This window comes from Ammospiza caudacuta, chromosome 6 (genome assembly GCF_027887145.1).
Source record: "Ammospiza caudacuta isolate bAmmCau1 chromosome 6, bAmmCau1.pri, whole genome shotgun sequence".
NCBI classification, from domain to species: Eukaryota; Metazoa; Chordata; class Aves; order Passeriformes; family Passerellidae; genus Ammospiza; species Ammospiza caudacuta.
In genome coordinates, this window is record NC_080598.1 from 64265140 (window position 1) to 64292363 (window position 27224).

Genomic DNA, 27224 nt, shown 5'->3' on the forward strand with positions numbered 1-27224 from the left:
TGCCTTTCCCATCCATGCCAGCAGCTGAGGAAGCTCTGCTGCCCTTCCCTGGCCACATTGGCCATCAGACTCATCCACATTCCCAAAGATCCTCCTGGCCACAGCCCCAGCTGTGGGAAGGCTCCCAGTGCCTGGCCAGGCTCTGGGAGGGATGAAAAGCTCTGTGGATGTGGCACTTGGGGACATGGTGGCCTTGGCTGTGCTGGGGAACTGTTGGACTCCATGGTCTTAGAGGTTTTTCCAACCCCAGCAATTCCATGATTCTGTGGACATGAGGTTCCTTACCCTGGTGGCACAAGGGAGTGAAAGCTGAGCAGAGTCTGGCACTGCTGGGCCCAGTATCCACATCCTAAACCCCAGAGTGGGCTCTGAACCCAGACAAATGATCCCTTGTGGTCTGCAGAGCCAGGAAGGAGCTGTGCCCACTGCAGCAGCAGCAGGTTCCCTGTGGGGTGCAGACCCCAGATGTTCTGCTCCTCACTGCAGATCCATCTCCCCCATTCCAGGGCAGCTGCGCTTCTGGAACCCAGACGACCTCAACGCCTCCCCTGGGGCCTCCCCGAGCCCAGACTGGATTGAGGAGAAGCTCCAGGAGGTCTGTGAGCACCTGGGCATCACCAGGGATGGGCACCTGAACAGGAAGAAGCTGGTGTCCATCTGTGAGCAGCACGGGCTGCAGGCGGCGGCCGGCGAGGTGAGCGACCCAGCCCTGCCCTGCCCTGCCTGGCCTTTGGTGTGAGCCCCAAAATCCCTCCTGGCATCCACCACAAGCACAGCTGGCTGCTTGGGAAGGGGTTTCCACCTCCAGCTGCTGGTTCTCAGGGAGGATTTTGGTCCCAAACCATCAGGAGAAGGCAGCTGCCAGGCTGAGCCGTGGTGTGCGTGCTCCTCACGCAGTCACAGGGGGATCTGGGATTTAACAAGCATGGCTTGGATTCCAAACGTGTCTCCTTAATCCTAGGAATTTTCTAGCTAGACAGCAAATATGGGTTAAATATTCATAGGTGGTTGTTTTTGCCTTTGGGAAGGCCTGTGGGTGTTTCTGTCCTGCAGCACGAGCCCACGAGAAAATGAAATCTTTAACAAAAAATGTCTCTTGTCAATTTAGGATTTAGTTTTATTAAAAAACTCAGATTTTTTTTGCATCTTAAGATAACATGGCTTGTATTAATTTCCTCCACAAAACATGTTCCTGAGCAGGTATTCCTTTGCAGCATCCACAATGAAATGTTTGCAGGGTATTAAGGCAGAGAATGGAAAAGATAAACTGTAGACAAAGAAACAGTGAGGGACTAATCTGAACATCTCCAGTCCTACTTTTGAGAAGGCAGCATGCCCTGAAGCATCAAACAGATTTATGATAACCTTGCAGTGTCTTAGAGGGTTTTTTTTGCCTGGTCACTTCCAGCTGCTCAGGGTTTGGCATCTCAGTACCTTGAGCTGAGTTCCTGAGGTCACAGTGGCTCAGGAGCAGAATGAAATGAGTTTTTTTTCCTTGCTGCCTCATTAAACAGCAGCTCCAAGATGACCAGGCGCCTTTTTTCATGGTATATGCGTGCCTGCAATTTTCCACATGGAGAATATGGAAATGTGTGTTAGGCTGATGTAGCAGGTAATTCTTGCTTTGCTCTTTTTGGAGCCTTGTGAATAGAATGTTTGCTCTGTGCCAGATTTTTTTGGCCTTTTACATGATTTCTGTCTCCTTGCAGGTGCTTGAGGAGGTGCTCCATAACGTGGAGCAAGATGGGACCATGAGCATAGAGGATTTCTTTTATGGCCTGTTCAGAAATGGGAAATCTCTCACCCCTTCAGCATCCACTCCATACCGGCAGCTGAAACGCCACCTCTCCATGCAGGTGAGAAAGTGAGAGGAGAATCCTGGGGTAAAAGGAGCAGGAGAACTCCTGAACAGTTCCCACCCAGCCTGCCTCCTCTTCCTTGGTGTTTGTCCCTGCAGGGGCAGCTGTGAGGAGCTGGTGGCAGTGAGCTGCTGCCTGCCCTGCTCCAAAGGCAGATTTCAAATTCTCACTTGGAAAAAACTCTTTTGGGGGAGACAAAACACAGAACACCCTCATGACAAAGGGGACATGGCTCCACTTTGAAGTTTTGGGGCTTGGAGAGGGCTCTGGCAACCTGTGGAGTGCAGTGGTGGAGCCTTGTAGAGTTCCAGGGTGGGTTGTGTTGGAAGGAGCCTTCAATCTCATTCCAACCCCTTGCACTGTCCCAGGGTGCTCCAAAGTCCCTCCAGCCTGGCCTGGAGCACCTCCAGGATGGGACATCCAGTATAAACTGGGTGCAGGGGGAAGCACTGCCTGGGACAGGCTGGGGACATGCAGCTCCCACATCTCTACTCCAATGTTTGCATTTTTCCTGAGAGTTTGAAATCTGCTCCCTGTCTTTGCCTGGAGGCTGAGGGCTCTACCCAAACCTCTCTACAAGTGCTCTCTGCAGCTGTTTTAGGCAAAGTGGCATTCCAAACCCAAAATAAACAGTGGCAAACCCTTCTGGAGCAGTGAGGGCAGCTCTGGAACACTGCTTCTCCTGGGATTTATCTTAAATCCCGAGTGCCTGCTTGAGGTCAGCAGCGATGCTCCCGCCAGGTTTTGCTTGGCAGTGAGATAAAACAGAGCTTAATCCTTAATCTCTGGAGCAGTGCTAGGGAAATTCCATTGGTAAAGCCCTGTGGGCCCTGCCTTTGCCCTGTCACACCCTCATCCTCATCCTCATCTTCTCCCACAGTCCTTCGACGAGAGCGGCCGGCGCACGACCACCCCCTCGGCCATGCCCAGCACCATCGGCTTCTCCCTCTTCTCCAGCCTGGATGATGGCATGGGCTATGGCTGTGTGGAGGAGGTCCTGGACTGCTGGCACCAGGAGGGCATCGAGAACAGCCAGGAGATCCTGAAGGTAACCCCCAGCTGCATCTCACCCCTGGTTTTATGTGTATTTTTTAATCCGTGTGTTGGATGCTGAGTTATTTTTTTCCTTTCTGAAGTCTCTGGTTTTTTCCCCTTTTAAAACTTCCCACGGAGAAGCTGTGCTTGTTCCATCCCTGGAAGTGTTCGTGGCCAAGCTGGACAGGGCTTGGAGCAGCCTGGAATAGTGGAAGGTGTCCCTGCACATGGCAAGGGGTGCAACTGCATGATCTTTAAGATCTGTTCCAACCCAAACCGTTCTATGATCCTATAAAAATTCCCAGTGCTAGTAACGAGAGTTCTGGGAAATTTCCAATAATTTCCTTTATGGTGCATCCCATTTTATCATTTTTAATTATAAAAATAGTGGAAGGTGTCCCTGCCCATGGCAGGGGATGGAACTGGATGATCTTTAGGATCTATTCCAACCCAAAGCATTCTATGATTCTATAAAAATTCCCAGTGCTAGTAAGAAGAGGTCTGGGAAATTTCCAATCATTTCCTTGATGGTGTATCCCATTTTATCATTTTTAATGCTGAAAATACACTGTGATTTCCAGCCTAGCTTGAAGAGGTCACCTACATTTGTTAGGAAGCAATTTGATTCCTTTTCCTCCCTGAATAGCTGTACCTGCAAACCTCTGAGCACTGGGGTGACCTGAATTATTGCTTGTGCTGAGGTGGAGGACAGCACTTGAAACCCTGCCCAGTCCTCAGTGTTCCATTAGGGAGAGTAAAAGGGTGATGGGGATGAAATCAGATACCTGAATAAATCCATCTTTGTCCACCTATTAGAAGCTGTGGGTGGCAGAAGATCATTTCATGTGACCATCACTGGATTCCCAACAGTGTGATTCTCCTGGCTTTTAAATATCCATGTGGGTAGAGAACAGCCAGGCTGGAATAACCCCTGCTGTGGCTCAGGATTTAAAACCCCCTCATCACCTTGCACTGGTTGAGAGGGTGGGACCAGCTTGCCCAGGTGTGGGTGTCCAGCTTGGTGTGGGTGTCCAGCTTGGTGTGGGTGTCCAGCTTGCCCAGGTGTGGGTGTCCAGCTTGGTGTGGGTGTCCAACTTGCCCAGGTGTGGGTGTCCAGCTTGCCCAGGTTTGGGTGTCCACCTTCACTTTGTTGCTTTCCCCTGTAAAATTGCTTTGTGCTGGTGTTACTGGGGTGGTTTCTCCAGTGTCTGCAGTGTTCCAGCCCCACCACGAGTGCTTCCTTTGTGCTCCTGCGGGGTTTAGGTTGGAAAAGTCCAGCTGTCAGCTCAGCCCTCATTCAATACTAAAACCCATCCCCAAGTCCCACATCTACATGGGTTTTGAACACTTTCAGGGAAAGAAAAGGCCTTTCCTCAATGCTTGGAGCAGCCTAGCATGGTGGACGGTGTCGCTGCCCATGGCAGGGGTCTGGATGACCTTAAATGTCCCTTCCAGCCAAACCATTCTGGGGTTTTACAAAATCCCGAGCAGCTGCTGATGATAACTTGCTTTCTGAGAGGTGGGATCCTCACCATCAAACTCCCCTGCAGGGCTGCCCCTGTGTTGCCTCTGTTGCAGGAACTGGTTTTGTTTGCCATGAGTATCCCCAGCCACCTCCTCACGACAGCTGACCCATGCAGAGTCCAGTCTCCTCAGATCCTGCAGGGAATTAGTGCAATTCATCAATCCTGGGCTGAATTTCCTATTACTTTGCAGCACAACCAGGACATTTCCCATCTCCACAGCTGGCAGCAGCTCTGTTGGAGGGAGGTGGCAGAGATGTCTGGTTTATTGCCCTCAGGGTGTTTGTGACAGATTAATCAGCCAGCAAAGATCTCTTGGAGCCTGCTGGTTCTGTGCTGTCAGTCTCTGCAGAAATGTCCCCAGCTCCTGCAGGAAGCAGGAGTGGAAGCTCCTCATTCCACCCCGAGGATTTGTTGTTTCCACAGGCTCTGGACTTCAGCTTGGATGGGAAGGTGAACCTGACGGAGCTGACGCTGGCGCTGGAGAACGAGCTCCTGATCACCAAGAATGGGGTGCACCAGGCAGCCCTGGCCAGCTTCAAAACCGAGATCAGGCACTTGCTGTGAGTCCCAGGGGTGGCTGCAGGTGCTGCTCCCTGCTCTGGTGGCCAGGCAGCAGCTGAGGGGTGCTGGTGCTCCCAGGGGCTCTGGGATGGCACTGGAAGGCTCAGTTCTCTGCTGAGTGCTCAGAAACTTCCACCTGTCTTGTTTTGTCTGGGAAAAACACTGAAACCTCCAAGGAGTGCAAAAAAGTGTGGTTTAAAATGAAGAATGGAAGCAGCAAGCTGTTCCCTGTCTGGGAGTGGTCACTGCTGTCCATGGTGGTCATTGATGGTCAGGGAATGCACAGCTCAGGGCAGAGGCTGGTGGAGTTTATCAGTGCCTTTGATACAAACTGATTTGGGGCTTTGCAGAGGTTCTGCCATGGGGTAGATGTGGAGGTGAGGTACAAAATCTGTACCACTGTAAATTCCAATGCTTTTCATTTGAAAGTTAACACGGTTTGACTTTGTGCTGGACTCACTGTGAAGGTTTCTCTATTGAGAAAGAATGCTTCAGGCAGAGCTCAGAGCCCCTGGCAGGGTCTGAAGGGGCTCCAGGAGAGGCTGGAGAGGGACTGGGGACAAGGGATGGAGGGACAGGAGCCAGGGAATGGCTGCCAGTGCCAGAGGGCAGGGATGGATGGGAGATTGGGAATTCCTGTGAGGGTGGGCAGGCCCTGGCACAGGGTGCCCAGAGCAGCTGTGGCTGCCCCTGGATCCCTGGCAGTGCCCAAGGCCGGGTTGAACAGGGCTTGGAGCAGCCTGGGACAGTGGAAGGTGTCCCTGCCATGGCAGGGAGTGGAATGAGAGGGTCTTGAAGGTCCCTTCCATCCCAAACCACTTCAGGATTTGAACTGGGGACTAGACCACAGCTGAGGGTCTCAGGATCTGTGGGGACACCAAGACCTGTTTTGGGTACAGGTTCAAATCCAGTGACTAAATGCAGTTGATGAGACCCTTGGAGACCTTTCCAAGCTTTTTGTCTTCTGTTTCAAATCCACTTTTTTGTGGGCTAGCAGTGAGGGCTGACCTAATGCAGGCTGGCTGTGCTCTGCTCTGCCCAGGGAGAGGTTTGACCAGGTGGCCAGGGAGAAGGAGAAGCTGCGCTCGGACCTGGAGAAGGCAGAGAAGCTGAAATCCCTGATGGCCTCGGAGGTGGACGATCACCACGCGGCCATCGAGCGCCGCAACGAGTACAACCTCAGGTGGGGCATCTGCATCATCCCTCCATGCATCCCTCCATCCCTCCATTGTCTCCTCCTGGCCAGGGGCTTGCTGGCCACCCAGCTCCACCCCCAGCAGTATTTGTCACCCTCTTCCTTCTGGGGGTGCCAGTTGTGGGTTTCTCTGGGTCTGGACTGAAGGCACTTGGGATAGTAATTCCTGTTCAGACTCAGGTGTTTATTATTTCACTGCTGTGAGTTCAGCAGCTTTTCATTAGAAGGCACAAAATGGCCAGCAATCTCTTGGTACAAGGTCTTTTAAGACTAAACCACCCAATTAAGAGCTGACACCTAGATTATTTTCCCTTTTAACCCAATAACTGACCCCACAGAGCCCACAATGGGGACTTTTCTGCCCAATTACAAAATGCCACCCAAACCCATGGAGAAGAAGCATGAAGAAGAAACCCAGCATGACACCCTGTGCCCTCCATCTTGCTTCCATCCACAACATGCTAAAAACCCCAAACCCTAAATTTCTCACCCAGTGATACACCTACACTGCTCTCTATAATCTATTTCACACTTTTGTGGATTCCAGTCTATTCTGGAATTCAGGAAACTTTCTCCATGAATGAGGGTCACAGTCAGTGCTCGCCTGGGGCTCAGGGCAGACACAGAAACATTCCCTGGGTTTCCACACCTGCTCTAACAGGCTGCTGTCCCCCTGGCAGGAAGCTGGATGAGGAGTACAAGGAGAGGATCTCTGCCCTGAAGAACGAGCTGCGCAGGGAGCGGGAGCAGATCCTGCAGCAGGCCAACAAACAGAGGCTGGAGCTGGAGCAGGAGATTGAGAAGCTGAAAACAGAGGAGAATTACACCCGGGACCGCCTGGGCCTGGCCCTGAAGGTAACAGGGGTGAACACAGCCAGGATTTCCCCCAAATCAGGAATTCCCTGGCAGGGGGAGTGAATCCTGAAAGGATGAGTTGTGGGCCATGTCTAGCTGGCCAAAAGCCATTGAAGCAGCAAGGTAGAGGCATGTCCATGAGAATTGGTGTTTGGGGCACCTCAGTGGGTTGTTCCATGGATTCCCAACCTCCAGAGATCTCAAATCTCTGCTGCCATCATGTGCAGTGTGTGTGTGCACAGCTCTCGATGAGCTGACTAGCCAGGAGATAAAACATCCTGATCAAGTTGAAAACCCTCTTTTAAAAACAACCAAACCCTGCCAAGCAGACTTGCTGTTAAACCTTTTGATAATTTATCAAAAGTTCAGTGTTCACTGTGGCAGGAGTGGGTTGTGTGTGGATAATAATTAATAATTCCTGTCATCACCTGAAGCTTGGAATAGTGTCATGCTGGGTTGGGAGTGACCCTTATTTTGCTGATTTTTCCTCCTCCAAGTGCTGATCTGTTGTGGGGTTTTGGTTTGCTGCAGGAAAACAGCCGCCTGGAAAACGAGCTCTTGGAAACAGGAGAAAAACTGGCTGAGTGTGAAAGTCTGGCAAGCAAGCTGCAGAGGAACTTGGAGAATGTCCTGGCTGAGAAGGTAAATCCCCCTTTTCCTGGTGGGGTTTCAGAATTAAATCATTTGTAAGTTGCTACATTACAGCTGCCAGTTTAGCGATAGCCAGAGGCTTTGGGGGTCTCTGTAGCCTGCCTTGGTGACATGGGCTGCCTTCCAGCTAAGGAAAATACAGATATTCCACCTTAGCAGTAATTTTATTCTAATTAAACCATGGAGCCTTAAAATGAAGCAATCATCTTGCAGATCTGCAGGGATTTTTATTTTTTTTCCCCAGCACAGAGTTTTGGATTGGCCCAACTTGCAGCTCCTTTCCAGGAGTGATGTTTTCCATGGCATCACTGCTGGAATTAGGTGAAAACTGAGGTGAACAGCTGTTCATGGCTGTATTACATTAAACTTTGAGAATATCAGCTTCTCCAAAGATGTTTGAATTTGTGCAGCCACAGCCTAACGTTCATGCATTGGGATTTCCAGCCTTCTTTAAAGCCTGGGATTATTTACCACACTGAGATGTGAATATGCTAAGGTAGAAAGCTGTGATCTGGAATCAGAATGAGCATGAGAGCTGTGCTAGATGCCAGACAGGTTTTTTAGGGAAGTTACTCATTCCCTGCTAGGAGGAAAGCAGTTTCTTTATTTAAAATAAAAATCCAGAGCGGAGAGAGGGAGTGCAGGCTGCAGGGCTGCTTGGGATGGCTCCACACTGTCCTGAGCAGGGCTGCAGGGCGCGTGGGTGGGTGGATAACTGGCTATTCCACTCCTGTGTTGCAGTTTGGTGACCTGGATCCCACCAGTGCAGAGTTTTTCCTGCAGGAGGAGAGGCTGGCCCAGATGAGGAGCGAGTACGAGCAGCAGTGCAGGGTGAGTGCAGCTGACACCTGGCTCCTGTGTCCACCAGAACCATTTAGGCTGGAAAATCCCCCTCAGATGGAGTCCAAGCATTCCCCCAGCACTGCCAAGCCCTGCCCTAAGTGTGTCCCCAAGTGCCACATCCTCACTGTGAGCAGCAGCACGAGGCAGGCTGGAAATCTCTTCACCCTGGCTGAGCTGAGGGGGTGAGGTGCCCCCAGGGTCCATGGGGCTCTGTGAATTCGGAGTTCCAGGAACTTAAAGGAGAAATAAACATCCGCATTTTGCTAGTTTTCAGACCAGAAACATTATTTTAAAATAAACCTGAGAACAGAAAGTTTGCTTTCTCTTCCATCTTGTGTAGTTGAAAGAGTTTAAGTTGAGCCTGCAGGTTTTCTATTTACACATCTGCTTGCTGATATCTGCAGAGGAACCAGCTCATCTGTTGCCCAGAGCAGCTCTGGCTGCCCCTGGATCCCTGGCAGTGCCCAAGGCCAGGCTGGATGGAGCTTGGAGCAGCCTGGGACAGTGGAAGGTGTCCCTGCCCAAGGAAAGGGGGTGGAATGGGATGAGCTTTGGAATCCCTTCCAACCCAAACCATTCTGGGATTCTGTGATCTGTTCTGCAGGATTATTTCCATTCAATAAGGAATTCCATTCAATATTCCATCCAATATTTCCATTCAAGGGCTGCCTTTACTGTTGGATTGGAAACAGAACAGCAGCTCTCTCAGGAAGCTGCAGTTAAAAAGCAAAAATTGTCCAGAAATAGGATTTGAATCAATTTTTCTCAATATGCAGCTGATTTTTCTCTTTTTGAGGATGGCAGACATAAATCAGTACTCAAGGTTCACTTCCTGGGCCTTTCAGAGCTGCAGGATTGTGTGTTTGCCCATTCAGGGAGTTGTTTTCCTCAATAGCTGCTGTTCCTGGAGTGGAGTGCACAGCCCTTGGCACAAACCCTGGGGATGTTCCCCTGGCAGGCAGGAGCAAGGACCAGATGGTAAATTCAGTAATGAGGGGATTTCCTTCCTAATTTGATCTTCTGCTTCTGATTTGATTTTTTTTCAAGTAGATGGTGTTTGAGGAGGCATTTCCCAACTGTTTGGAAATGTTACCAAAGCTGCTTTTCAATAAAAGGTCACAGGAAGAAGGAATAAAGGGAAAGCTCCTGCAGCTCCTGTTACACCTTCACCTTTGAGAGTTTGGGATTGTAGAATCATCAGAGAATCCCAGAATGGTTTGGACTGGAAAGGACCTTAAAAACCATCTTGTTCAATGGGCAGGGACACCTTCCATTGTCCCAGGCTGCTCCAATCCCTGTCCAGCCTGGCCTTGGACATTCCAGGGATCCAGGGGCAGCCACAGCTGCTCTGGGAATTCTATTCCAGGGCCTCCCCAGAGTCAGAGTCAGGAATTCCCAATTCCCAGTCTCCCATCCAGCCCTGCCCTCTGGCAGTGGAGGCCATTGCCCCCTTTTTGGCTGTGGTTCTGTGTTTATTGGCAACTCTTTCTCTGCTGTAATTCCCACCTGTGACCGTGTTCACAGGGGTCTGAAGTTGAGGGAAGAGATGAGGATCTGACTCCATGTTTCAGAGGGCTGATTTATTATTTTATTATATACATTACATTCAAACTGTGCTAAAAGAATAGAAAAAAGGATTTCATCAGAAGGCTGGCTAGGAATGGAATAGGAAAGAATGATAACAAAGGTTTGTGGCTCAGACTCTGTCCAAGCCAGCTGGGCTGTGATTGGCCATTAATTAGAAACAACCACATGAGACCAATCCCAGATGCACCTGTTGCATTCCACAGCAGCAGATAATCATTGTTTACATTTTGTTCCTGAGGCGTCTCAGCTTCTCAGGAGGAAAAATCCTAAGGAAAGGATTTTCCATAAAAGATGTCTGTGACACCCACTCAAATGGACTGGGTGGATGCTCAGCAGCCTTGGCTCCTTTTCACTCAGCTGTTTTTATTTTCCTCCCTGTCAGGAGCTGCAGGACCAGATTGATGAGCTGCACTCAGAGCTGCAGGAGTTCCGTGCCCAGGGCAGAGTGCTCAGGCCTGCCCTGAGGAATTCCCTGTCAGAGGAGTTTGACATTGACATGAAGAGCCATGGCACCAGTGGGATTGAGCCTGACCAAGGTAAAATATCCCTCCTGTAGGACTGAGATCTGGGATGCAGGTGTTTATAACATCCTGGAGGTCGTTCTGTGAAACCTTCCCAGTGAGAATTTATCCCCACCTCTAATTTGGTGTTTAATGTTAATCTGGACTGTGACTGCTGAACCAAATTTAAAGCTGAAATTGAAGTTTGCAGTTTCTTGGATGTGTTTGTGATGGGAGTTTGAGAGCTGCCAAACAAATTTGAATTGAGGAAGTAATTCTGTTGAGAGTTATATCTATTTATGTATTGTATATATAATTCATGTTTTTATAGTTATATAAATTATTACTTGATTACTTTTTCCAAAGGACTCGGTTCAGAAGACTGCAACCCATTAAATATGAGCATAGAGGCAGAAATGGCCATTGAGCAGATGAAGGAGCAGCACCACAGGGACCTGCATCACCTCAAACAGGAGCTTGAAGACACTGTAAGTGCTGGAATGAGGTGGTCTTGAAGGTCCCTTCCCACCCAAACCAATTTGGGATTCTGTGATACCAGGAAGAAATAAAACTGAGCACTTATTTATTCTTTCCAGGGAAATTAATATGAGATGCTGAAGTGTAAATCAAAATATTCAGTAGAGTGAATATACAAAACTAGATGGAAATATTGATGAAAACATCCCTGTAGGATATCCTGTGGAAAATGAACAAACCCATCCCATTTTCCTTCCTGCAGGTGAGCCATTATGAAAAGCAGCTGGATGAGACAAAAGCCCACTGGGAAAAGGAGCAGGAGGATCTGAGGCAGAAGTTTGCTGAGGAGATGAACGCCATGGAACAGCAGATCACTGGCCTCAAAAATCAAATAGCAGAGCTGCAGGGAGAGGCAGCAGCGCTCAGAGAGCAGCAGGAGAAGCTCAGCCGCAAACACAGCGAGGAGAAAAACAAATTACAGCTGCGTTTTGACGAGGAGAAAGCCAACCTGCAGGAGCTGCTGAGGCAGGAGCACGAAGCTGAAGTGAGGGCCAGAGTGGAGCAGCTGAGTGAGGGGTTCAGGCAGGAGCGGGAGGAGCTGACCCAGAAGAGCGCCTGGGTGCAGGAGGAGATGAGAGCGGCGGTGCAGAGCCTGCAGCAGGAGAAGGGGCAGCTGGAGCAGGGCTTCCAGGAGCAGCTGAGGAGGCTGGCAGAGCTGCACCGCCTGGAGAAGGAGCAGCTCCAGCAGGAGCTGCTGAGGAAGCACCAGCAGGAGCTGGAGGAGGAAAGGTGAGTGTCACCCCGGTGGGTGAACCCAGGGCAGAAACACCTCCCCGATGGGGAATCCCAGGTGTTCTGCTCTGTTCCACACCCCTGGGCTGCTCTCCAGGGGCTTTTCCCTCTTCTGACCTTTCCAAGCAGATCTTTAGGTTCATTTTTAGCTCGCCCAGAGGCAGCAGTTGTGTTAAAGCATAAGCAGGAGTGATTAACTCGAGTTCTGCTCAGGATCCCTGTGCTCCACAAATCCCTTTAAAGCTCAATAAGCTCTGGGTTTTCAGGGTTCTTTGCTGAAGAAGGAAAGGGGTGGCAGGGAAGTGCTTTTAGCCAACATGGAGTGTCAAAAGAAACTGAAGCCACCCTGGGGTGAGGGGGATGAGAGCAATTTCCCCCCCAAAATCTGAGCACAGGAACTGAAGGGCACATATTGCACATGAAACCTTTTCTGAGGACATTTCATGAGTTGTTACGCTTTTCCAAGGCAGTTTTTCCCTTTGAAGTTTCACCAAATTGCCTTGTTGCACTTTTCCAAAGCAGTTTTTCTTTTTGAAGTTTCACCAAATTGCCTCGAATTTAACTTGCAGCTCCCAGAAACACCCATCCAATAGTCAGTGGATTAAAAAAAGTAAATTTCCAACTTGTTTTATTCAGCCTAAAAAGCCAGTTTAATCTCTGAGGTAGCTTAGTAATATCTTATGTTAACCATGTCTAGGAAAAAAATGGCAAGTGACTATAACAGAAGAGCATCTCATGCACAAACTCAGTTTTCTGTGGACACACAAACCCTTGTGAATAAGTATGAAGAGACCCTGCAGAGCCTGGAGGGACGTTACCAGAGAGAGCTGCAGGAGCTGGCTGAGCAGCAGAGAGAGGAGAAATCCCAGTGGGAGTTTGAGAGGGATGAGATTGCTCAGGAGGCTGCTGAGGCCCACGAGCAGCTGAAGGAAAGCTTGGCAAGTGAGAAGGCTGTTTGTTGTGCCCTCAGCCAGGAGAAGGATCTCCTGGAGAAACATTTCAAGGAGGAAGTGAACAAGCTGGTGTGTGAGAGGGAGCAGCTGGAGAAGGAGCTGAGAGAGCTGAGGAATGCTGCCCAGGAGCAGGAGGAAAAGATGATGGAGAAGATAAACCAACTCCAAAATGACCACGAAAAAGAGCTGAAGGAGAAAGAGGAACAAATATCCACAGTGGAGCAAAATGGGAAACTGGTTAGGGAGAAGCTAGAGAGGCTGGACAGTGAGTATAAGCGAGAGAAAGAAGAGCTCAATTCCAAACTCCTTGCTCTGGAGAGTTTAAACAGAGACATTTGTGAGAGAGCAGAGACGGAGAAGGCTGAGATGGGCTTGGAAGTCTCAGACCTACGAGGGAAGATCCAGAAATTGCAGTGGGAGACACGGAGCTTCGCTGCCCTGCAGAGCCATTACAGGCTCCTGGAGAGTGAGTATGCAAAAGCCAGGAGCCAGCTCGCTGCTTTTCCTGGTGCAGCTCCCCTGGGAGACGATGGGGATGTTCTGCAGAGCCTGCAGAAGGTGCACGAGCAGGCAGTGAAGGAGAATGTCAGGATGGCTGCCCAGATCCTGAGGCTGCAGCACCGGCTGCGAGCGGCGGAGCAGGAGCTGCATCCTCCCAGCCCCAGCTGCTCCCAGCCTGGCTCAGAGCCAGAGGAAATGGAGCCCAGCTTTGAAGGGCTGCCCAGTGATTGCCAAGATGTGGCCGTGGGAGCAGATTTCAGTGTCCTTCCACCTCTGGAGGCTGATGCTACAGACCTGGAAGAAATGTCGGAGATGGATTGGGATTTGGAGGAGGAATGTGTGAAAGCCAGAGCTGGTGGCCACCCTGAGGCACAGGGGTGCTGGATCCAGAGAAATCCAGCAGCTCTGGATGCTGATGGCAACCAGGATGGTGACAAGAACCTTTCTTGGGTGCCTCTGCTGCCAAAAAAGAGAGACCTGGAGAAAGTTCCCAGGGTAAAAACGCTCCACAACGATGTCAAACAGCAGAAGGTTCATCTGCTAAATCACAGAATAGCTCCCAAAAATAAAGGGCTTGTTTCTGATGCTTTGAAGGTGCAGGTGGAGCTGGAGAGGGCTGAAGAACTGAGTGAAGACTCTCTCCTGCTGGATCACACTCCTGGGGCAGCAAACAGTGACCTGAAGAGTGTAATAGCTCAGCTTTGGAAAAAGATGGAAGAGCTGGAAGACAGATCCATGGCACAGGCTGAACTTCTGTCCCTGCAAGAAGAAATTCAGGTAGAAAATGAGGATCTGAAGGCTGAAGTGATGCAGTTAATTGAAAGAAATGGAGTGCTGGAAGAGAACCTGCGCAGGCTGAGGAGGCTTTGTTGTGAGCAAAAAGAGAGTGAGACGGAAAGCATCAAGTTTGAAGATGAAAACGGCGAATTCCTCATGCAAGGTAAAGAATTGGAAGGTATTAAAGAATTGGAAGATATTAGAGAATTGGAGGATGCCCAAGAACAAGATGCTCAAGGAGACCCAGATGTGCCCAGTGACACAAGTGGGAAGCTGGAAGAACATCCCACCACATCAATGGGCCAGCAGGGCAAGAACCCCCAAAGCGACAGCGCCGTGACCCAAGTGGGCAAAGCAGGAATGGGGGATCCCAGCCCCCAGGTGAAGGAGGAAGCTGTGGGTCCCCCAGAGCAGAGGAGGGCAGTGACCCAGGGCTTGCAGAGCACGTGCACTGAGCTGCAGCAGAAGGTTGACGTGCTGAGGTAACGTACCGCGGCGTTCGCCACTAACCCAGCGCTGCCCCGGCTGCTCCTCTAACCACCCTAGATTAACTCTGCCTTAACTGAGTAGCAAACACTGCCACGGACTCCTAACTCCTCTAGTCGTGGATAACAAAGACCACTGGAATCAGTAACTGTGTGTGCCTTGCTCCTCTCTGTGCCTGGAGCACCTGCCAGCTGTCCTGTGTGTGGATGTCACCGTCACCGTGTGTAGCTCGTCCTGCAGCACAAACCCATTGCCATCCCCGTGTCCAAAATCCATGGTAACACCTCCAGAGTGCTTTGTAGCTCTTACTAATATTCACTTCACTCAGTTTGTTCCCTTCTAGAGCTGAATGTTGCTCACAAGGCTGAAATTGCTCCTCTTTTGCCTCAGTGTTTCGGTGAATGCTGTAGGATTATGGTGATTTGAAATGCTAAAAGTGCTTCTATTTTTCTCAGTATTTGGGTTAATATTAGAGAATTATAGGGACTTTTCCCAGTTAGGAGCCCTTCAGGAGTGGGATATGGTAAATACAGTTATAAAACATATATTCATTATATTATACTCATCATAGGTTTTACCTACTTTTTCTAACTGCTATATTCCAGCAAGGATTTCCTTTTTTTTTTTTATGGTTAAAGTGGCTACAAGTGGTTTAATTATTCAGCACCAGCTTCCTGCAGGAAATTATTCTTTCAGGTGTCCCACCATGGCTAAGTTATTTCTTTGCAGTCTCCTGAGGACAGAAAAGACATTTTCCAACCGTGCTGTTCCCAGAATTCTGAATTCCAGCTGGGGAAACAGCTCACTCTCCTGGCAATCTGCATATTGTGCTGTTCAGTTGTTATTTCTAGCTTGAGGACTGAAAGATATGTAGGATATAGTGTGAAACTTTAGATTTTAACTCACTTCAAAAACATGCCCCAAAAGGGTTTTTTTTAAAGTTTGTTGCAAAATTGTGGAGTTTTTTTGAACAAACTGGGGAGCGCTCCTACTGAATTGGTGTAAACTATAAATCCACCATTAATACATAAAGCAAGGCATTGTTTTTGAAGCATTACAGGTAGCTCTGACTTGGGGGACTCTTTCCTCTCCAGGTGCCCCCCAGGAGCTGTTCTCACTTGTGTCCTGTCTGTGCCACAGGTGTGAGGCCGAGAAGCTCCGCGAGGAAAACGCCGTCCTGAAAAACGAGGTGACCTTGTTAAATGAGGAGGGGAGCGCTTCCAGCCTGAAACTGAGGGAGCTGAATGGATCCAGGGAAGAAATGAGGTGAGAATTCCATGGGCAATGCACCCTGTGTCTGCTCAGCCACAATGGGTTGACCCCTTCTCTCCAAGCTCCTTTGTGTGTTAGGTGCTGTACAGATCCAAAATGGGGTAGAAATCCAAAATGGGGTTATTTCATGGAAACCCAGCAGGTTGTCAGGTTATTCCTCATCCTTTTCCCTGCCCCAGCTTGTCCTGCCCATCCCCAGAGCCTGCTGGGGCTTAGCTGTAGGCATTGAGGTGACCCAGTAACACACACAGAGGGTTTAGGAGCTGGCCTGGTGCAATTGTTTGTGCTTCACCACAGGCAGGGAGAGGCTCCTCTGACAGATTATTCCAGTGGTTGGGTCCTTGCCAAGTGCAGAACCATCCCTGATCCTGGGATTGTTCTTCCCCTCTAGGAAAGACCCACTTGGGGCACCTTGAGAGGTTGAGCACTTCTGATGCAGAGCAGGGATGCTGAGCAATAAATAAATAAATAGCCACAATTACCATTTATGATGGTGTTTAAAAAAAACCAGCTTATTTTTGGAATCAATAAGATGGGAAAATACCTCCAAGATCTTCAAATCCAACCATTAACCCAGCACTGTTGAGGCCACCACTGCCCTGTGTCCCCAAATGCCACATCCACATGGATTTTAAATCCCTCCAGGGACGGGGACTCCACCAGTCCCAAGAAATCCTTCCTAATACCCAATCCAAACCTCCCCTGCCACAACTTGAGGTGATGTCCTCCTGTGCAATCTTGCAGTTATGTATATTGATAATTGATTTTAGTGTTAATGAGCTTTCCTTTCTCCATAGGCAGAAAATAGAGGCTGTGAGAAAAGAGAAAGTGGCTGTGCAGAAGATGGTGGACAACCTGAAAAAGCAGGTGTGTGGCAGCAGAACACCAGCATTTTATAAATGTAAACGTTTTGATAACTGTTTAATTGCACTTTGGGATTGATTTGAGGTCACTTGACCTGCTCATAACACAAAAGCTGTAATTGTCCAGCTCACAGGCTTGAGAGCACTTTCCACAGTCAACTTTTGTAGAAAAACAAAGTTTAAATCTTTTGTTTTGTAATTTTTGTGCAATTCTCTGCAGTAACCCACGGGAAATTGAGATTGTGATTCAACCTCTGCTCATTTCCCAGCTGGCTTGGTCTAGGAATTCTGCCAGTTGCATCCATGTGGCTGCTACTTTTATTTCAGGTGTGGCTTGTTATAATGGGTGAAATAAAAGGATTAATTACCTTTAACATCCATGCCATCTTGGTACTGCTTAGGAAAATATTTGCTTAGAGTAATCTGTTAGGATAACCCTCAAAATCCACACCAGCATGGCCAAGTGTTGGGTGACAGATATGACTGGTCTCTAATTAAGGCCAATTATGACAAATTATTTGTTTGGAGTCACTGTCAGAGAGAGACTTGTCAGATCCTTAATCACTTTAATAGAAAGGAAATATCCCAAATCTCATTCCTGGTGTAAAAACACTGCTGTCCCCTCTCAGGTGGCTGATCTGAAGACCAGGAACCAACAGCTGGACTCTGAAAATACAGAACTCAGCCAGAGGAACTCCAAAAACCAGGCAGATGTGCAGGATCTCAACCAACAGCTGGCAAGGCTGCTCAAGCAGAAGGAGAGGGAAGAGGGGAAGTGCACTCTGGAAGAATGGGAAAAGGAGAGGCTGCTGCTGAAAGAGGAGCTGGAAAACTCAAAAATCGAGGTACAGCATTTGGTAGGACAGCTGGGCCTCAGGGGCTTTGGGATTGGCATCCCTGTCCTGGAGTGGGGTTTCAAAGCTGAGCTTTGCTAAGTGCTGCCTTAAACACAGCAGCAGCCAAAAGGCAGGAGGGAAAAATGTGCAGGTTTGCCTTGAAAACATAGCTTGGTGATGCCAAATATTGCCCTGCATTTTCCATGTTGTTCACCCAGTGCCATCTCAGCTCTGTCCAGTGGCTGCAGCATCCTCTGCTCAAACTTTGCTCTGTGAGTCTCCTAAATCGAAATCTGAGCCTTTCCTTTTTTGCAGTCATCAAATATGGTGTCATCCTTGGAGATGGATTTGTCCAAAATGAAGGTTCAAGCTCATCTACTGGAGCAGGAGAACCACATCCTCAAGCAGGAGCTGGAGAAGACAAAGCAGGTGTGGCATCCCATTGCCCAGAGGAGCTGTGGCTGTCCCTGCATCCCTGGAAGTGTCCAAGGACACCCTGGAACAACCTGGGATAGTGGAAAATGTCCCTGTTTATTCCAGAGGGGTTGGAGCTTGATGGCCTTTAGAGGTCCCTTCCAGCCCAAACCCTTCTGGGATTTTATTTGAGTGCTATCACATTAATTTGCACTGTCTCTTAATGGATGAAAATGAAGAGGTGGAAATAGTTGATTTCTTTAAAGAAAGGGAATGTAACTCCTCTTCAAACAGTTTCCAGGTGCAACACACAATTCTTCAAATAAGGTTGGGTTCACTTAGACTTTGCCAAAAGATTTTGGGACTAGTGGATCTACAAAGGGAAGCTTTGGTCAAGATAAAGATTTAAAGTTCTAATTAAGGGATAGACAGAGAAAATGGGATGCACATGAGAACATTCCCCTGGTTAACTGGAGATATAACCCATTTTAGCTCTATTTAAGGAGTGAGCTCTTCCAGCACGTCCTGTCAGGCAGAATTCCTGTTGCTAAACCCATCTGGAGATCTGGGAGTCTCACAAGGTCTGAGGATAATTTCCTGGAGAGCTCAGTTATCTCCTGTACAAGCACAGCTCAATTGGCTGTAAATGTATGCTAATAAACACAGATAATGAAGGCTTCAAACGAGGCAGTTCCCTGATTAGGGCTCCACAAAGTCATTTTCTGCACGGTGTAAAACACTCAGTGCTCAGGGCAGATAATGCTCTTAAGAAGCAAAAGCAGCTGAGGCCTATTGAGGAAGGAGTGGATTGTGGAGTGTAATTACAGAGATGCAATGAGGAAAGGCAGGGATAAAGCACTGGGGCACTTGGGAAAAGGATTGGTTTTCCCTCTGTGTTTGGTGATTTCTATGGGATATTATGGAAAAATCCTTCCCTGTGAGGGTGGGGAGGGCCTGGAAGTGTCCAAGGACACCTTGGAGCAGCCTGGGATGGTGGAAGGTGTCCCTGCTTATGACCTTTAAAGGTCCTTTCCATCCCAAACCATTTGGGCATCCCCTGATTTGTCATGCCAAATTCTGTGACAGCACAAAAATGCAACTCTGAGGGGTTTTATTTCCCACAGCTGCCCAGATGTCCTGATCTTGCTGAGCTTCAGAATGAAGTTGCAAGTTTGATCACTAAAAATGAAAAGCTGCAGAAAGAGAAAGAAGCCCTGAGTGAGGAACTGAACAGATGCATTGAGAAGGTAAGAAAGGAAAATCCTCATCACTGTGTGCTGTAAAAGGCTGTTAAAATTCCTATAGCTGTGAAGCTTCTCTGGATGGTTTTTCCCCTCACCCTCAAGCCACATAAAGGCTTTGTTGCCACTGCCTGTTTTTTTTTTTTTTTTTCCCCTAGCTGGTTTTAGAGAGGAAAGCTTCAATTCTGGAGCACAGCTTTACTGTAATTTGATGATGTAGAAAATTCCAAACATTGCAAGGAAGAGAGGCCTGGATATAAATCCTGCAGCAGGACAAGGAAGACAGTGTTCTGTGTTCTTGGACTTCTATTGCATCTCTAACCCACTGTAACTCTGAACTGGAGCAGAGCACTCTGCTCACTGTAAATAATAATCCCATTGTGTGGGAATTCAGGGAGCTGAGGGGCTTTTGGCTTTCCTGCATTTTCCTTCCTTCCTTAGCATTAACTCCCTCTGTCTGGGGTAACCCTTGAAGTGAACTGGAGTCAAAAGCAAATTCCTGAGTGAGGATTCCTGTGCAATCTCATTGCAGGTGGCCCAGGTCAGCTGCCTGGAGAGTGCAGTTGGCAGCTTGGAGCAGGAGCAGAAATCCTGGGAGCAGCAGAGCCAGGCACTGAAAGCACAGCTCAGCCTCTCCCAGGACAAGGTAGGAAACGCTGATTTATGGTCTGACCCTGATAAAAGCAGTTTGATCATCTCCTGTAGTGCTTTTTCTCATGAAAGGCCCCTCCTGATGAGAATGGCTGCCTGAGGGGCTTTCCAAGTGATGTTCTTAAAGCACAAAAGGAAACTTGTAAAACACAAGGAAGGGTTTTTCTCTCTGCAGCCAAGTTACTTTTGCCAATTCCCTCTGCCTGGTGATTCCTAAAGTGCTGCAGAGACTCTGCTGTTGCTCCTCTGTGCTGCTGCAGGCTCATCCTTCCCCAGGCAGGGATGGGATCAAGTGGTTCCCTGCTTGGTTGAGTTGGAAGAATTCCTGCCAGGAAGAACAAACAATTCAAGGGAAAGCTTCTTTCCAGGATATCTCAGTGAATGCTCAGGGCTGGGAGATGTTTCTGGTGAATGCAGCATTGTGGCTCTATTTAAAGTGGGTGGCTGCGAGCTTGGAACAGAAAGTTGGAAAATGATTTGGAATTGTAGAGTTTTAAGGGTAGAAAATCCTTATAGGATTGAGTCTAATCATTCCCCAAGCACTGCCCAGGCCACCACTGACCTGTATCCCCAAGTGCCACATCCACACAGCTTTTAAATCCCTTCAGGGGTGGTGATGGCACCACTGCCCTGGGCAGCTGTGCCAATGCTCAAAATCCCTTTCCATGAGGAAATTTTCCCTAATATCCAATCTAAACCTCCTCTGGCACACCCTGAGGCTGTTTCCTCATCCTGTCCCTTGTTCCCTGGGAGCAGAGCCTGACCCCCTTCAGCTCCACCTTCCTGTCAGGGACTTGTGGAGAGCAATAAACTCAATTTAACATTTTCAAAGGGGAAAAATCAACGTTTTAACTTCACTCCTTCCATCAGAGATCCTAAATCCCTGGGATACCTGATGCACACAGGGAATGCTGACCCAGCAAAGGCAAAGCTGTGCTTTTGCTCTTTCCAGGTTCAGAGCCTGAGTGAAGCTCTGCAGAGCAGCAACCTCCAAATGTCCCGGCTGAAATCCGACCTGCAGCTGACACAGCAGGAGAAGGAAAGTCTGGAACAAGAAGTGATGGCACTGCACAAACAGCTGCAGGGCACCAGTGAAAAAGTAAAGGCATCTCAGGAGGTACCTGAAATTATTGGATATTGCATATAATGTTGTTTTTAGCTGGTTTTTAAAAGCTGTATTTTAAGTGTTAAACGTGGACAGGCAGTGATCAGTCCCCCTCTCCTAAATCTCCATTCTTCCCTAAAAGAAACCTTTTGCCAATAAAACCCCCAACTTTATGGACAATGCATTAATTTACACCTATCAACTATAACAATTAAACCAGTCATTGACAGAGGAGCTCATTTTCAGTGCAACTTGGGTTTGAAAGGTACAGAATTACTCCAACCTCTCAGCTAATGAGGATTTGTAACTGAAGGAGGTTGTAGACAGCAGTCCTGGGATTGCTGTTATGAATTCAGTTACTCATTTGGCTTGTTTGCCATGTAATTAAGGAATATTTAATGTCCACGTGGAAAAGAGGCTGTTTCAGAATTGTACAACAGGAGCTAAATTGCAGCTATTAGTGCATAATATAGAACACTGAGTTCTGTTTGGCTCTAAGGAGAGCATAAATTGCTTTTTTTGTGTTGCTGACCTCTGTGCACTCCTTGTGCACACAGCTATTATCCATGATTTTAGTGGAGGGAAGCACTTGGGATTTGCACATTGGATTTTTTAAGAACAACAGAGATTGGGCTGGGAGGGAGATGGGAATGCTGCAACTTTGGAGCCTGCACTTACTGAAAATCCACCTCAATCCCACCTGAATAGAGCAAATGTCTGCTTCTTTGTTGAAGGCCTAACCCTGCAATTCTGTCTGTCTTAAGAACCTGGTTCTGGAAGTGGCTGTGCCTCCCTCAGGGCTGCAGGAGCAGCAGGGGCCCATCCCCTGGGGTGAGCAGGAGCTGCTCAGGCAGGACAACGAGAGGCTGCAGAGGGAAGTGCAGAGCACAAAAACAGACCTGGCCCACTGCAGGGAAAAGGTAAAAACCTGGGCAGGCTGGGAGAGACACCACGGCAGGGCTGGGCTGGGAGATCTGGGGGGCACTCAGACCCCTTGGCACAGATCACAATGCAAGCAGGGTTTGAACATCTGAGACTCCACTACACTCTCAGGACATTTCTCTTCTTTAAAAGACAATCTTTGTAATTCTTGCCAATCCTAGTGATTCTCTGGAGGTCACTCAGACCCTTTTGCATAGATCACAATCCAAGCAGGGTTTGAATATCTGCATAGAATGAGACTCCACAACACTCCCAGAATATTTATTTTCTGTAAAAGACAATCCTGGTAGTCCTTGTCCAAGATTTCAGTCCAAATTCAAGGTAACAAAAAATTCTTAATATTCCTAATGTTTTTCCTATGCAATTTCTCCAGAGAATGAGACTCCACAACACTCTCAGGATATTTCTTTTCTTTAAAAGATAGTCCTGGTAATTCTCTGGAGGTCACTCAGACCACCTTGCATAGATCACAATCCAAGTAAGTTTTGAATATCTGAGACTCCACAACACTCTTAAGATATTTCTCTTTTTAAAAGACAATCCTGGTAGTCCTTGTCCAAGATTTCAGTCCAACTTCAAGTTGACAAAAAGATTCTTAATATTCCTAACATTCTTCTTGTGCAATTTCTCCAGAGAATGAGGCTGCACAACACTCTGAGGATATTTCTTTTCTTTAAAAGACAATCTTGTCTTTTAAAGAAAAGAAATATCCTCAGAGTGTTGTGAAGTCCTTCTCCAAGATCTCAGTCCTTTTCTAAGATTTCAGTCCAACTTCAAGTTAACAAAAAGATTCTCAGTATTCCTAACATTCTTTCTGTGCAATTTCTCCAGAGAATGAGACTCCTCAATGGTCCCAGAATATTTCTTTTCTTTAAAAGACAATCCTGGTAGTCCTTGTCCAATCTTGGTAATTCTCTGGAGGTCACTCAGACCCCTTTGCATTGATCACAATCCAAGCACAGTTTGAATATCTGCAGAGAATGAGACTCCACGACACTCCCAGAATATTTCTCTTATTTAAAAGACAATCCTGGTAGCCCTTGTCAAAGAATTCAGTCCAACTTCAAGTGAACAAAAAATTCTTAATATTCCTAATGTTCTTCCTGTGCAATTTCTCCAGAGAATAAGACTCCACAAAACTTTCAGGACATTTCTTATCTTTAAAAGACAATCCTGGTAATTCTTGTCCAAGATTTCAGTCCAAGTTCAAGTTAACCGAAAGATTCTTAATATTCCTAACGTTCTTCTTGTGGAATTTCTCCAGAGAATGAGACTCCACAACACTCTCAGGATATTTCTCTTATTTAAAAGGCAATCCTGCTAATTCTCTGGAGGTCACTAGACCCCTTTGCATAGATCACAATCCAAGCAGGTTTTGAATATTTGAGACTCCACAACACTCCCACAATATTTCTTTTCTTTAAAAGACAATCCTGGTAATTCTTGTCCAAGATATCAGTCCAACTTCAAGCTAACAGAAAGATTCTTAATATTCCTAATGTTCTTCTTGTGCAATTTCTTGGCTTGCAGTATTAAGTGGATTGTGGGGAGGACAGAGGGAAAGAAGGCCAAGATGTCAGAAATACCCCAGAGTTTCCCAGAGCAGCTGTGGCTGCTCCTTTATCCCTGGAAATGTCCCAGGCCAGCCTGGACAGGGCTTGGAGCAGCCTGGGACAGTGGGAGATGTCCCTGCCCATGGCAAGGGTGAAATAAGATGGGATTTAAGTTCCTTTCCAACCCAAACCACCCTGAGATTCTGTGATTCCAAAATCAGCTGGTATTTTCAATAAAGTGGAATTACCTGGGCCATCTTCTCCCATTTGTTCATCTCTGCTCTCCTCAGATCCGACAGCTGGAATCCACAATCCTGTCCCTAAAGCACCAGAAGCACCAAAGCCAGGCAGGGATTGTCAAAGCCATGGAGCAGGAGAAGCTGAGCTTGAAGAGGGAGTGTGAGCAGCTGCAGAAGGAGCTGTCATCTGCAAACAGGAAGGTGAGTGAGTTTTGGGTGGTAAACACACAGATCAGTCATTTCCATCTCTCAGAAGCTCCGGGGATTTTGAAATATCCCTTGAGACAGAAGCTGTATTTAAAGTGTTGAACATGCCCAGGCAATGATCAGTCCCTCCCTTGAGTCTCCATTCTTCCCTAGAAGAAACTTTTTGCCAACAAAACCCCCAAATCTGTGGACAATGCATTAATTTGCACCTATCAACTATAAAAATTAAACCAGATATTGATAGAGGATCCAATTTTCAGTGCAGCTTGGCTTGGAAAGGCACAGAATTACACCAACCTCTCAGCTAAGATAACTTTTCTTTTTTTGTGAATTTTGTGCTCTTTGCCTCTCCCAAATCTGTGTCTGAAGGAGCTGACAGGGCTCTGTGCATCTGCTGGGAGGCAGCTCCTGCAGCAAAGCAATTTTCCAAATATTCCTGATTTTTAGACTTGAGTTGTCGTGGTATTCAGTGGTTCATGAAGGGAGAAAACCAGATGAAATGAGAAATTGCTGCTTTTCTAAGGAAACTTTTTGTCTCTGGTAGATCAGTCAGATGAATTCTCTTGAACGTGAACTGGAAAGCAGCTCAGAAAATGAAGGGCTGAGAAAAAAGCAAGTCAAGCTGGATGATCAGTTAATGGAGGTACTTTTCAATCAGTGTTGACTTTATCACTATTTTATTGAATTTATTTTATTTTAAAACAACTTATGGATGTGTAGCAACAGAGAAAACTAATTGGAACCAGAAGAATTAACCTCTCTTCTTTCATGACCAAGCATGTTTTGTTTAGTCATAATTCACATTTGGCTTCAGATGGAAAATCAAACAGCAAAGAAAAAATTTGTTTCTGTACTTGAGGCAAGGCTGACACTTCCCTCTTCCTTCCTAAAACATGTCCCCTCAAATTTCCTATCTGATATTTGTGTGATGCTGCTCTTAATGTAGAAACCTGTTCTTATTTCCTCTGGGAATAATTTGCTGAATTTAAGCTTAATATTATCTAAATAGTGAAAAAATAGCAATTTTCACAGTTTACTTTTAATTTAAAGGCACAAGTGAAAACTTTAGTGGAGATTCTTCCCAAAGCTGCTGTAAAAGTTCTGCTGGAGATGGATCATCAAAATTTAGGAGTCCTTGGTTATAGGAATGGGCAATTTAAGTGTGTTTAGTGCACCCCATAAGGTCAGCCCAGACCTCCAAGCTCTCTCTCAGTAGTCTTGACTAAATTTGATGTCCTGGATTTGAGTTTAAAATATAATATTGAAAAAAAAATTTAAAACTTACAATTTTGACTTGTTCCATAAGTCAAAGCATCTTTTAGATGAGGCTTCTCTAACACTTTATAGATGGCTTCATGTTTTCCACCAAATGGGAGCCATGAGGCTGAAAATCCTATGTAATTAGTAATAAAACTGTAAAAACCTAATTAGGAAAGATGAGGTTCTGACAAGTTAATGAAAAGACTGTTTCTATTCCTTGTGAATTTATTTATATGGTGTTAATTAAGCTTTGGGAAAATGCCAAACACTCAAAGCCATAAACAACCAGCCTGGGATTGTGTTTTCTCCTGAAATGTGAATTTCAGCCATGCAGGGTTTTGGTAACCTTTTCCCAGCAGGTGTGTGCAACATTCACTCAGTGATTTGTGATTTCTAACTCTCTCTTTTGTGCCTGTTCTCCTTTCTGTCCATGGCTAACCTGGCTAGAACTCAGTGGTTGGAGCTAGCAGAGAAGGGGGCAGTTCTCTCTCTGAAATAGTGTGTGAAGGTAGAGCAATCATTTCTCATGTACCCCCATAGCATGGAGAAATTCATTCTTTTAAATTCATTTTAATGAATTCATTTTTTTAGTGATTTTTTTTTTCCTTTTTATTCCATGCATCTCTTAAGTGCAGAAGCCACTATTCATTTCAGGGTCAGTTTTGGACAGTGCACAGGTTTTCTGTGGTTAATGTGATGTGTACCCTCAGGATCTGTGTGTTCCTGAGGGGTTGCCATGAAAATGGAGAGAATTCACCCCATTGCTTCCAAAAGAATTAAAATTGGAAGTGGGAGAATGAAAAGTGGCTTCCTGCTCCCCCATTGCCTGTGAGGCTTGAAGGTGTTTGCATATTTACCTCTGCATGAGACTGTCCAATGTTTCCTCAAATTGATTAATTTCTCATCCCACTTGGTATCATCCTGATAGTTTAGCAAGCTCATGATTGTTCCATTTCTTTTTTCCACAGATGAATACAGCAGGGCTATATTGTTTTCATTGTTGTTTCATTAGTAATTATTTCTAAGATGCTGTTAGCACTAATTGACTGTTTCCTCAGTAGTTACTTGTGTGCATGACAGGAATCCTGAAGAAATCCCACCAAAACTCATTATTTTCACTGTTTATATTGTCAGGAAAAGAACAGCTCCTTTAAAAACAAAAAGAACCCCTAAATAGCTTTAAAATACAGAAATAATTTAATTTTGAAGCATTTTTAAACCTATTTTCTGTTTACCTGGACCAGCAGAGATAGGGATGGTAACAGGGCCAGAAGAGGTGCACCATTGTGAAAAATATTTAGAGATGAAATCAATAACTGAAATATTATCTATCCAAATTGATAATTTTGCCAGCTGTGAAAGGGAATTAAAACCAGTTGTAAAGGAAAAATGAAAATCAGGTGTGAAAGGGAATTAAAATCAGCTGTGATAGGAAAGCTAAAATCACCGAGATAATCTTATACACCTTCTCCTAAGGGAACAGAGTCATGGTTTTAAGGTAACAGGGCCTTTATGGTCTCGGGTTTTTTTTCTTTATGGGAAGAAATTACTAATTCTACACAAATCCCACCTGCAAATTAGTTTTTCTGAACCATCAGGGATTTTTACTGTCCAGTTCTGGTCCTTTTTAGTATAATTAACTCCTCCAGCTGTGAGTTACTTACCTGGGTTTTGCTTTAGTCTGGAAAAATTCTAAATTATTTCACCAGACTGTCTTAGCTCTTAATATCTCCACAGTTAGAAGTAAAAATTAGGAAATATCTATAGGGTGTTATATACTGAATTTTGAGGGTAATAGCAGAGTAAATGTTCCTTAAAGACTAGAAATAGTCAGCACAATTTGAGCCTTCCCCTTGAAATGGGAAATTATTGCTACTTAAAGCTCACCAACTAAACTTTGATAGGAATTCATCCAAAATTCAGTGATTTTATAATCAGTTAGGAGAGAACATTAGGAAATATCTGTAGGGGGTTATATACTGAATTTTGAGGGTAATAGCAGAGTAAATGTTCCTTAAAGACTAGAAATAATCAGAACAATAC

At 46.6% G+C, this 27224-nt stretch overlaps 1 protein-coding gene across 2 annotated transcripts in view; it reads left to right on the forward strand.

Moving 5' to 3' along the window:
- NIN (ninein) overlaps positions 1 to 27224 on the forward strand; it is a 64106-nt gene that overhangs the window by 21386 nt on the left and 15496 nt on the right. The window contains exons 5-27 of one of the 2 annotated variants that reach the window (XM_058807232.1): positions 507 to 694; positions 1710 to 1856; positions 2740 to 2907; positions 4844 to 4980; positions 6024 to 6164; positions 6857 to 7031; positions 7563 to 7673; positions 8424 to 8513; positions 10495 to 10648; positions 10979 to 11100; positions 11352 to 11878; positions 12579 to 14594; positions 15739 to 15864; positions 16668 to 16737; positions 17363 to 17578; positions 17885 to 17998; positions 19108 to 19230; positions 19757 to 19870; positions 20828 to 20974; positions 21745 to 21900; positions 23766 to 23915; positions 24466 to 24564; positions 26458 to 26467. In XM_058807232.1, the coding sequence (XP_058663215.1) occupies positions 507 to 694; positions 1710 to 1856; positions 2740 to 2907; positions 4844 to 4980; positions 6024 to 6164; positions 6857 to 7031; positions 7563 to 7673; positions 8424 to 8513; positions 10495 to 10648; positions 10979 to 11100; positions 11352 to 11878; positions 12579 to 14594; positions 15739 to 15864; positions 16668 to 16737; positions 17363 to 17578; positions 17885 to 17998; positions 19108 to 19230; positions 19757 to 19870; positions 20828 to 20974; positions 21745 to 21900; positions 23766 to 23915; positions 24466 to 24564; positions 26458 to 26467 (5301 nt within the window). The remainder of the gene's footprint in view (positions 1 to 506; positions 695 to 1709; positions 1857 to 2739; positions 2908 to 4843; positions 4981 to 6023; positions 6165 to 6856; positions 7032 to 7562; positions 7674 to 8423; positions 8514 to 10494; positions 10649 to 10978; positions 11101 to 11351; positions 11879 to 12578; positions 14595 to 15738; positions 15865 to 16667; positions 16738 to 17362; positions 17579 to 17884; positions 17999 to 19107; positions 19231 to 19756; positions 19871 to 20827; positions 20975 to 21744; positions 21901 to 23765; positions 23916 to 24465; positions 24565 to 26457; positions 26468 to 27224) is intronic. The other variant, XM_058807231.1, reaches the window with a different exon arrangement.